This window comes from Barbus barbus (assembly GCF_936440315.1).
Source record: "Barbus barbus genome assembly, chromosome: 2".
NCBI lineage: Eukaryota > Metazoa > Chordata > Actinopteri > Cypriniformes > Cyprinidae > Barbus > Barbus barbus.
The window spans coordinates 10,140,396-10,152,871 of record NC_136730.1 but is presented as its reverse complement, the minus strand read 5'-3'; the positions used below and the strand labels follow the sequence as shown (position 1 = coordinate 10,152,871).

At 32.9% G+C, this 12,476-nt stretch overlaps 1 protein-coding gene across 1 annotated transcript in view; it reads right to left on the bottom strand.

Annotated features, from left to right (window-relative positions):
• LOC306883558 (elongator complex protein 4-like) overlaps positions 1–12,476 on the bottom strand; it is a 74,850-nt gene that overhangs the window by 28,331 nt on the left and 34,043 nt on the right. Inside the window, exons 8-9 of the mRNA XM_079438896.1 lie at positions 11,083–11,191; positions 6,888–6,994 (exon numbers count right to left, since the gene is read on the bottom strand). Of these exons, the coding sequence (XP_079295022.1) occupies positions 6,888–6,994; positions 11,083–11,191 (216 nt within the window). The remainder of the gene's footprint in view (positions 1–6,887; positions 6,995–11,082; positions 11,192–12,476) is intronic.

The window sequence follows — 12,476 nt, the reverse complement described above, 5'->3', positions numbered from 1 at the left end:
TAGAGTGTTGCACTCAGGAAGGAGCATGTGCAGACTGATCACTAAAGCACTGGCACAAAACTATCTGTACAGAAACATTCTTAAAGAATGATTCACAATTCACAATCAACATCTCCAATGTGACGTTTTTAACTCCGTCTCCTATTTAGGAGGAACACTTTAGAGTTAAAGTCTGGTATTCAGGCTAAAGACCATTTAAATATGAATTAATTAATGCCACAGTTTGAACTATCGCATTTGTTAAACAACTAGTGATGGACCAATACAACAACCAAGCAATTGGCCAATATTCTGCCATTTTGAGATAATGAATTACAGCAGTAAAATTCTGTAACATTTTTAAAAACTCTTCTCTCCTAAAGAAGCCTTATATACTCACCAAGGCTCATCACAATTACAGTAAAAACAGTAATATTGTGAAATATTATTAAAATTTAAAATAACTGTTTTCTATTGATTTAAAAAAAAAAAAATGTAATTTATTCCTGTGATGCATAACTCCAGTTTTCCGTGTCACATGATCCTTCAGAAATCATTTTTATTTGCTAAGTTGTTGCTCAACAAACATTTCTCATTATTATCAAAGGAGCTGTGCTGCTTAATATGTTTGTGGAAACAGTGATAGCCTAAATTTTCAATATATATAATAAAAAAAATCAACACAAGTCTAAATCAACACTCAAATGATATAGCCTAACATTAAATTATTGAACATGCAAGTTAATTTTAATCAACTATTATAAGTGACACAGCAACAATGTTTTACTATATTTTTTAATTACAGTAGTAATTTCTCTTAAATTTAGTTCAAAACTATCCAAAACTCACTCACGTGCATTAGAAAAGAGCAAAAACTTGATTTAAAAAAACTAAAACTGATCGACCGCTAAAACCAACCACACCATTCAGCAGAAAGGCCCAACCAACAACAAAACCTAAACAGATCAGGCTGGCCCAGACACAACCAATCAATCAAGATCTTGCCGCAGGAGCAGAACCTTCAAAACTAAGATGGGACAACAAAAAAACAATTACTAAAGGAATGCTTGTGTGGTTATGAGAATTATAAAACCAATGTTCTGACATATCACCATAAATATGCCCACACAAGTCTTAAAAATGCCCTCAACTGGTAAAAAAAAAAAACAAAAAAACTTGATGGCTCAAACAGTCCAAAGAGAACAACACAGATATAGCGATTAAAACTTTCACACCAGATGACACTCAAGCCAGTGCTGAGCTTTTTGCACCTCCGTAAGCCACGGCTAATTTTACCTGAATCATGGGTTGAAGATCATCTGACCTCGCCTCCAGTATCCTAAACTCCCTCAAGGTGTGTTTGGCTCAAGTTTGGGTCAGAGGTCATGCTAGGGTAAGTATAGTTTAATCACATACCTCTTACATTCCTGCCTCACCTCACTCGTTGTTGAGCGTTCAACTGACATGTATGCGTGACTGTTTGCTAATCACGCTTTTCCTCATAACCCCTCTCTCTATACCTGCCGGAACGGGGACAGAGGTTAATTCTGACCGCAAGGCTTTCTGGGCAATTGACTGCTCATCAACCGCCAACTGAACTTTACCAGTCAGTCAAAGACAAACAGCCAAATGCTCCTCTGGGTAGCTGAGTGACAGCATGTAGACCCAGCCTGCATTAATTACATTACAGCACAGCAATCCCCTCAACAGACAGGCAGAATATTAGCAAAAACCTCATAATTCACACTCGACTGTATTTGCATTCAGTAGTTAGGATGCAGGATTCACAAAAAAAAAAAAAAAGACAAATGAAAATGTTAAACAAATTAAAAGACAGACTTTAGCTTCGTCTGTTGATTAGATTCTAGCTTTTCCTTCCTTCAGCTGTATTGTGCAAGAAGAGTAAAGAAAATAAAATAAATTAAAAATTAAATTTAGTATAATAATAATAAAAAAATTATCATAAATATTCAAGTATTTATTAATTAATATTTTCTAATGGCAAATATTAAATATGTTTAATATACATATATATATATATATATATATATATATATATATATATATGCGCATGCCTGTGTTGTGCATATATACATACACACACATTCACGTTCGTTAATTTCTTTGTTTTGTTTGTGATTTATTTATTTATATACTTATCTGATGCCTAATTTCACCTGAAGCAAGAATGAAGCTTCAGCATGAAAGCAGTTGAGAAAGTAATAATCTTCAAAATAAACCATCATCATATGGGTTATTGGCCAAGACAAATGTTATTATCAGCATGACCCCAAGTTTCTATATCAGTGCATCTCTAAAAATAATGAACAAACTGTGCATTATATAACAGTATACAAGAACTGCTAGAACATGCAAGTTAGAAATGATTCAACCTAATATTTCGATTTTGAGGTTTTCACATGTCCTGCATGGTTTCTATATGTGAAAACCCATCTTTCTGTGGTGATGTTATCATGACGTGGCTGATCTCTGATTGACGTATGCACTCTGAGCGACCTGACTGACACACACTTGGCCTGCCAATCACCTTTCAAACACAATCACTGAACACATATCAGACCTCTGATTCACACTGACTCATCTTAAAAGGAAGGCGAAAATACATTTTTTCTTTCTGTTGAAGGTTGGAATGATAGCCTGGCTAGAAAGAACAATGCTAGAAAGAAAACAGGTGTTAAAATGATCAATTCATACATTTTTTCCCCACTTTTACATGTTGATAGTCATAATTCAGGTCAGTTCTGATCACTGAAAGTCCATCGAGTTCTCAAAATCAAAACATCAAGGAATGATTCTACATGACATGAACTTTTGAAAGTAAAGCGAATGCACACTAACTCAGTGCCGCGGGGCAAACTCATTGAGATGAATTTCTTTTCACTCACTATATACTCTGCAAAGCACATTTGTTTGTGTACGTGACAAAAGTGTTGGTGTAAAACTATTTATCAAAGGTCTGTTTGTAGGTTATTGGATAGATTGGGATGGTAAGATCGAATGGGAAACAACTCATGAAAACAAGTCTCTCTCCTTTCACTAATGATCTTTTCATCACTCATATTCTCATATGATCTCATTTGAACTGTTCTGTTTATTACAAATGTCTTCCATATACATTTGTGAAATAAAATAGTGTTTGTGTCAGTGACAATGTTATGGGTACGATTCTCAGTGAATGCATACATTTATTACATAACCTTGAATACAAGGTACATCATCAGCATATACAGTACTTCAGAAATTTATAATTGCATAAGAATTACAGTTTTACATACACTTTGCAGTATCTGCAAAATATTCATTATTTTACCAAAATAAGAGGGATTGAACCATAACATCACGCATGTTATTTTTTTATTTAGTACTGATCAGAATAAGATATTTCACATTAATGACGAGTATATAGTCCACAAGAGTAAATAATATAGTTGAATTTATAAAAATGAGCCCTTTCAAAAGTTTACATACGCTTGATTCTTAATACTGTGTTGTTACCTGAATGATCCACAGCTGTTTTTTTTGTGATAGTTGTACATGAGTCCCTTGTTTGTCCTGAACAGTTAAACATTTACGATTAATAATACACCTTTCAAAAAATTTGGTCTAAAATTTTTAATTTTTTTTTAAAGAAAATTCGGCAAGGACATATTAAATGGTTCAAAAGTGACAGTGAAGACTTTTACGTTGCTACAAAAAATTCTACATGATAAATATTATATAGATAGTCTATTCTATATAATATTCTACTTAAAAAATGCTGTTCTTTTGAACTTTACATTCACTAAAGAATCCTGGAAAAATGTTCTAGTTTTTCACAAACATTTTAAGCAGCGCAACTGATTTCAATCTTGATTTCAAGATTTCAACTTGTGCTATATATAAAAATTAAATATGCTAAAATTTTATTTTAAAATAATAGCACAAGGTGAAATCATAAGTATGTTTTTTTTTTCAATTCAACATTTTCATAAGTTGCTGAAGCAATATTGTGCCCTCAATGCTTTAGCATTTAGAACCTTTAAACCATACTTTATGCATATTTAGTTTTAATGATATAATATTTACATTTATGCATTTGGCAGACACAAATTGAATTATATTGCACTCATGGTATACATTTTATGAGCTCATGCACTTCTTGGGAATCCAAACTATGACATTGGTGTTGCCAATGCCATGCCATGTTTCAATTAGAGTTACAAATTATTATACTATCCTTTAAAGGAACATGTTGAACGATCTGATGAAAAGATGTTAAGGTACATTCCGCTGCACAAAAAAGATACACAAATTCTTAGCGCTGCTACAACACAAACTCACATTTGAGGCCCTCTACAAACTCAAAGCGGTCGGCTCATTAAACAGCCATTGAGGGAAACCACCTTGACTTTTATTGATCCTATAAATCTAGTGAGGAGTGGATGAGAGGTCTCTGCCTCAGAGAGTGTTTAAAGACAAAGACTGCGGGTCCTTCTCAGACAATACACTTCCTGATTAACTATTAACAGCTTCACCACTGATAACTTAATTAGGGGCCAATGATGGGGCTTCAGTAAGAGCCTGGGCGCTTTCATTTGTCTCCACTTAATGGACAGGCACTCATTGGCTGGAAGTGGATTGTGTGTGTGTGTGTCTCTACTGAAGGGTTTGTAATGGTAGTAAACATACAACATAAAATTAACACTCGATCAAGCGTCAAATAGAAACCTATTTTTGAAACTTTTCTAGAAACTGAAAATAAATGCACAATCATTCATGATAAACTGAGGAAAGTTTAACCTCAAGAAAATTTAGATAAGAAGCCAAACTGTTAATTGGAACTTTTTTTTTTTTTTTATTTCAAAGAAGATAAAATATCTCTTATTATAAAACTAGGTTGTACTAGTTAAAAATTAATATTTACATGAGACCAGGTTTTTACCTCAACAATTTTCCATCAACAAATATCTATGCTTTAAATCATCTAAATAGAAATGTTAGTTTTTGCTGCAAGTTACAATATTACATTTTACAAAAAACAGCTAAATTATTCCTGTCACAGGGACAAACATATTGAAATGATAAAATACATGATAAAAAAGGTATAAAAGAAACATAAAAAGTAGTGCTGTCAAACGATTAATCGCAATTAATCTTATCCAAAATAAGTTGTTTACATAATGTGTGTGCTGTGTATATTTATATGTATATATAAATACAAACACATACATGTATATACAGTATTTAAGAAAAATGTGTTATGCTTATATATTAAATATACTTATATATAATTTAAAATATAAGAATATAAATATATAAAATGTATATGCACATATTTCCCAAATATATGCTGTATGTGAGTGCATGTATATATACATAATAAATATACACAGTTCACATACATATATTATGTAAACAAAAACTTTTATTTTGAATGCGATTAATCGCGATTAATCGTTTGACATGACTAATAAAAATATATATAAAATGAGTGGTGAAACGATTAATCGCATCCAAAAATAAAAGTTTGTTTACATAGTATATGTGTGTGTTCTGTGTATATTATATATAAATACACACACATACAGTATATATTTGGAAAATATTTACATGTATATATTTATATTCATATAATTTATATATAAATATATTTAATATATAAACGTAACATTTTTTGTTAAATATATACATGCATGGGTGTGTATTTATATATACATAATAATATACACTGTACACACACATATACTATGTAAACAAAAACTTTTATTTTGGATGCAATTAATTGTTTGAAAGCACTAATAAAAATATATTTATTTTTAAAAATTATTATTTTAAAATTCTGAATTTTACACACACACACACACACACACACACACACACACACACACACACACACACACGTTGGTTTTTGTGGTTTATGGGGACTCTCCATAGGCGTAATGGTTTTTATACTGAACAAACTGTGTGTGCTATTGCCCTACACCAACCCTACACCTAAACGTAGCCCTCACAGGAGACTTTGTGCATTTTTAGATTTTCAAAAAAACACCATTTAGTATGTTTTTTAAGCCTTTTGAATTACGGGGACATAGGCAGTGTCCTCATAAACCACCTTCATATTGTAATACCTCTGTCATACCCATGTCATTATACAAATTTGTGTCCTCATAAACCACATAAACATGCACACACACACACACACACACACACACACACAACAATTCACTTTTGGCAAAAAAAAATAAATAATCATTTTGGATCCTACACACAACACAAAACCTTTCAAAGAGGGACAATATAAATGATCATTTTGGCTATTTGCTAATTTAACATACAAATTTCTAGATTTTAACAGTTATTTTTACGACAATATATTTAGCTGGGCACATTTCCTCAAGTGAATGCATGCTGATCAGAGCTGTCTGAGTTCTATATAATTCCCAGTTACAATAAGTTACACAATAAGGACTTTTAGTGTATTTATGAGACTTTAGAAAACTTTTGAGGTTATTCTGAGGAGAGGTGTAACATGTCCAGTTTAAAATCAATAGTTTCAACCTTTCAAATTGACACTCAATAGCTCAGGAAGATAAACGGGAACTAGTGAAGCACAGCTAATGTGGACATCAATTCATAATCATGACCTCCTAATATGTGCAGTGGTTCGAGAGACATGGGGGGAGGAAAATAAAATGAGCAATTAAAATGAGTAATTTTAGCACCTAAAATGTCTTACTCTTACTGCTCTCCACCTGTAATCATTAGAACCTACAAAGTTGAAGATTAAAAAAAGCTGTGCTTGCAAGAGGAAAAAAACAAGTGAATACACTGAAGAGAAAATTATTAGAGGAAACAAATGAGAGGACATGATTGTACATTTTCTAGTGACACCATTATTGTGAACTCACCTCAATTGTGAACTGCTTTCTCTTAAGTTTGAAGGCCAAGTCTTTCGTATCGGGCACCTCACAAGACAAACAGTTCAGACGGGGCAACTGACGAACATGCAGGAGACCTGAACAAACACAGAAGACATTAAGAGAGAATATAAACATGCTGGTAAGACATACTACTGGGATATATTGTTCAGTATAAACTTCAAATGTTTGTTCAAAAGTTTGGGGTTGGTAAGATTTTTTTTATGCTTTTGAAAGAATTCTCTTCTGCTTACTAAGACTGAATTGAGCTGATTTAACATATATTGTGAAATATTATTACAATTCAAAATAACTGTTTTCTATTTGAATATATTTCTGTGATGCAAAGGTGAATTTTCAGCCTCATTACTCCAGACTTCAGTGTCACACGATCCTTCAGAAATCATTCTAATATGCTGATTTGCTGCTGAAGAAACAATTCTTATTAACAATGTTGAAAACAGACATGCTGCTTAATATTTTTGTTGAAACCACGATATATTATTTTCTTTGGTGAACAGAAAATAGAAATCTTTAGTAACATTACAAATGTCTTTACAATAACTTTTGACCTAATTAAAGCATCCTTGCTGATTTAAAGTTTTAATTTCAAGTTGCACCTAATGTTTTGCATTAGGTGCAACTTGTGTGAATGGGTTTCTAACACTGCAACACTATATTTCAAGCATAAACTTTTAATACATTTTTTTTTTTGAATGAAATTTATAATCCATTTGTCTCTAAAAATCTGAGGCATTACATTTCAATGAGCGTGACGTTTCTGACTATATTCACATTATTACGCAGGCTAATAAACATGTTCTCTCTAGCAAATATTTTTCCCAGGTTTGTTATGCCTATTAACTATTTAAACCGACCCTGGTTTTCATTGTCTGCTGAGTTTTACTGTGGGCACATGTAGCTATCACCTTTCACACGGGCCACTATAGCATTGTATCAACCATTATTTTATTAGCTGCACCAATGGGCAGAAACCAAAACATACGAGAGAAGAAGTGCAGCGGAGGGAGGAGAGAAATAGGTTGGTGGGAGGGAGAGAAAGCAAGAGAGGTGAGTGGAGGATGGGGGTAAAACAAGGTCAGTCGGCACAGGGGCATGTTGGGAAGAGAGAAAGCCTTTCTGCCCTCTATCTCTCTTTAATTCCAAGCCCAATTTTTTTTCCTCGCTCAGTTATGCAGCCAGTAGAAATATGACATTAAAAGGAAGCGCTGAAGACCAGGATGAGGGGGATGAGAGGATGGAAAGAGCATGTGTGTGTGTGTGTGTGTGTGTGTGTGTATAAAGGCTCCGCTTGTAAAGGGACCCGTGCGCTAGGTTGATTCCGCTCGAGTTGATTCGCTGTGACAGGACTCCCAACATGCTTTGTGCAGAGGACGCACTACAGAAAAGAAAGAGTGTCTTCATGTACGTCTTCACATTCACTATTGTCTATAAGACCTTATGGTAAAGCATTAATTCATGAAACAAGGTAAAAATCAATACCAAGGGCTAACAATAACTCTCCGAACACCTAATTTTTTTTTCAAACACAAAAACGTAAGGATACATATGTTGTTGAGATGTGCCCACAATCTGGAGAGCATTGCATTATATTTTTACGCATCTTATCCATTTACAAACATCTTTAAAAGAGATAATTCACATACAACTGAGATAACATTAATATCATAATGTTAACAACTGAAATAACATTAATAACTTCTTATTTCTTTGCAAGCATGTGATAATTCTTAAAAAGAGCTAATTCACATGCATGAAAGAATTAGCATCCTAAAAACTTCCTAAAATGAACTAATTACTGAAATTTAAATGATTAATTTGTTCATAATCATCTTAAAAAAACCGCTGAATATCGTTCATGTTGTAACATCCACCAACAAATGTTTTAGCAAATGTATTGATGAAAAATATACTGAAATAATTGTATTATTTTGTCAAAGAACTAACTAAGCCAACTAAATCTAAATTAATAAGATGTTAAAAACATGGCTGACCGAAGCGTTTTTAGCAATATTATAAATAATAAAACAAAATAAACAAGACTTTGACATGTAACCGCGACCTGAAATTTAAAATAAGTTTAAATAAAAAAATAATAAAGCTGTAAAAAGCAACTGACAGTTTTAAAATACACATTTTAAATAAAACACATACATGAATGAATAAATAAATGAAAAAAAAAAACTCATGAAATTGAAATCATTAGCTTCTAATTTGTTCATAAACATCTGATGAAACAGAAATGATTAATAAAGATAAAATAAATATTGAAATGACAAAATGTAATAAATACATAAAAATAAAACAGAAGAGAAATAAAGATTTTAAGAAATGAATGACATTAACACAAATAACATAAAATAACAAACATTAAAATAATAACATCAAAATAAAATGACATCAAATATAATAATACATAAATAACTAGAAAAATAACTTATTAAATAGAACTCATTAGCATTTAATGTGTTTATAAACAACTGATACGCATCTAAATAAATCAATAAATAAATAATACATACATACATAAATGTTGACTCATCTGAGGTCATTAGTGTTTGTAAACCTCACCCCCTTTGGCCATTACGTACATACAGAGCAAATGAGAGCAAGAAAGAATCGGGGCAGGGGGCGGAAACGAAGAGAGACAACTGTAAACAAACTGACCTTTACAGAAAGATGGACACAAAAGAGATGAAAAGATAAAGCATGCAACATGAAGAGATGAAAACAAGGAAGAATATAAAGAGGCAGAATGAGAGGAAAAAGGACAGAACGGAAAGAGCGTGAGCCCCAAAGATCTTCCTCATCTGCAGTCTGGCCACAGAGAGGTTTTAGCCAGTATGAAAATATTGATTCTGCAACTCTGCGGCCCCTGAGGGCTGTGCTGGGTGCTTGTGATGGGGCGGAGGGGATCTGTGTGTGTGTGTGTGTGTGTATGTTTGCCGTGGCAGCTGAATCTCCCCCTGGCCTGTCTGCCAAGGAGCACGTCTGATTGAACACGGCCACACTAACACGAGCTGACAGCTAGAGAGAGGTCCACCCTGCCTGCCCCTCTCTACTAATGCACTTTACTGAGCCTGTGTGTGTGTGTGTGTGTCTGTGAGAGAGAGAGTCAGAAAGATAGGATGATGCAAAAGGCATGAATAAGATGAGGGACCAATGAAACATCTTTTGAAAATAAATTTTCTGAAGAAAATGTGAGCAGTGTTTGTCTGTGTAAAATGCTCTGGCATGATTCTAGACTGTTGTAGAGGGTTGCCAGGGTGTTGCTATGCTGAGCAGTGTTATTTATGTATTATTTATATACTATTATAGTATGGATTCAGCTACCATATTAGATTAAGTTTTAGTAATTTTGTTATGTGCTTTTGACTTTTTATTATTATTTTTAAAAAATTCTACTTAGTTTTCATCTGAGTAATTTTAGTACTTCAACAAACTTATTTTACTTAACTGCAGAGGGAAAACCTCATTTTTTAAATTTTAAGTTAACTAAATTTAAGTTTTATTGAATATTTAAGTTTGTATGTTTAAGTTTCATCTCATATTTATATTATTTTATATTTATTTGATTATATAATACTTTAGATTTTATTTCAGCTTTATTTCAAATAAATTTAGTTTTAGTTAGATATTTGAATAATGTTGATATAGTTTTTGTTAATATTTTTAATTAGAAATGTTTTTGTCTTTTCTGTTTTCACTTTAATTTCATTTAAAGTTGTAATAATTTTGTTGTGTGTTTTTGTCTATTAGTTTTAGTTTTTTTTAAATATACCAATATAGTATTTATTATATTTTTATTATAGTATTTATAAAATTTTTATTATAGTAACACACACATATACATATATACATACATACATACATACATATATATATATATATATACATACATATATACACATATATATACATATACATATATATACACATACATATACACACACACACACACATACATATATATATATATATATAAATAAAATTTAATAATGTTTTATTTGTTTATTTGTCATTTACTATATATATATAAATAAAATACTAAATCCAACTGCATAAATTAGACATCAAGATCTATTAATATTTATGCTTTGGGGTTAATATTTATGCTTTGGGGTTTTTTGCTAGTGTACTTGAACTCTAGCATGTTTCTTCTCACCGTGATAGTCTTTGTAAAGCGAGTTGGTCTCCTTCTCCGAGCCTCTGAATGATTCCAGAGCGATGGCTGTGTCACTCAGTCTGATTATTCGCCCCATTACGGCTCTGTTCTAAGAGAGTGAGACAGGAAGAGAGAGTGGGACTGGATGAGAGAGACAGGAAATACATGAGGAGTGTACAAGTAAATGCAGAAACATCTAGAGCAATGCTGAGAGCATCTCTTGCAAATTAAACCCCTCCTAACGAGCAGGGGTTGCACAGCTTTTGCTGTGAGAACAGAATTAGGTCATCATTATCTCAGGAAAATGGAGCAGGAAATTCCAGAGACTGAATTCACAAGCTTACAGAGCTTAAACGAGCAATTAAACAAAAAAAATATCCATTTTACCAACACCTTTCTCTATGATAACTGTAATCTTTAGCATTAGCACAGGATTGTTTGGATTTGTGGGATCATTGATGTCCATTTGAGGTATAATTAAAAAGTTTGGTGTCAGAAAAAAGTGGGCTCTTTTGACTTAGGCGAACGTTTTTGGATAATCTTGCAATCATGGCATCCAAACAGGTATTATTACATTATCTTTGGTAAAGATATCAGCTGTACTACATCAAGGCACCTCTGTAAACTGCTGCCTTTGGTTGCGTCGTGTAACATTAAATCCATCAGATCAGAGCAGAACATACGTTTGCTGCTCAAACACATGCTCTCCAAATCTGTGCGTCTCTCTTTCTCTGATCACACGACTCATGCAGTGTCACCATACGGCACAAATCTGGATGAACGTAAGCATAAAGCCACATCAACTCAGAGAAAGATCCAAAGATCCCGTCTCCATCCGAGTCAAAGAAAAGACGTCTCGCCCAGTAATGCTTTCATTCTAAAAATATCTGGTGTAAAAAATTTATATTTCTTGAAGACATTTTTTTACACCAGATATTTTCAAATATGCCTTTCAGCTCATTAAGGTTTTGTGTCACACATTAATTATTCAAGTTTACATTTCACACTTTGAAATGGCCTGTTTTGGTCTGAAGGTTGTGATTTTAACAGGAAACAACTGGTGTAATTCTGCAAAACTGCTTCAAATGGGTAAAACTGTATAAACACAAATCAACAACTGCAAAGACACTCAGGCCAATACAGATGAGAAAATAAACCAGTTTAAAGTATTAAAGAGCAAAAATGCACAAACACACATCAGAATCTGTTGAGAGTGCCTCCTTCTGGCAAAAACAAATAGAGAGTCTCTTCAAAAAGGAGGGAGCACTCCAAAGAAAGACAGAAAGATAAGGCCGTTGTGAAAAATTAATCTCTACGCCACTCGTGAATATTTCATACGCTCCCTCTCTGTAGCAGCTGACGAGGCCTAATGCAGTTTTCATGCATCCGTGTCC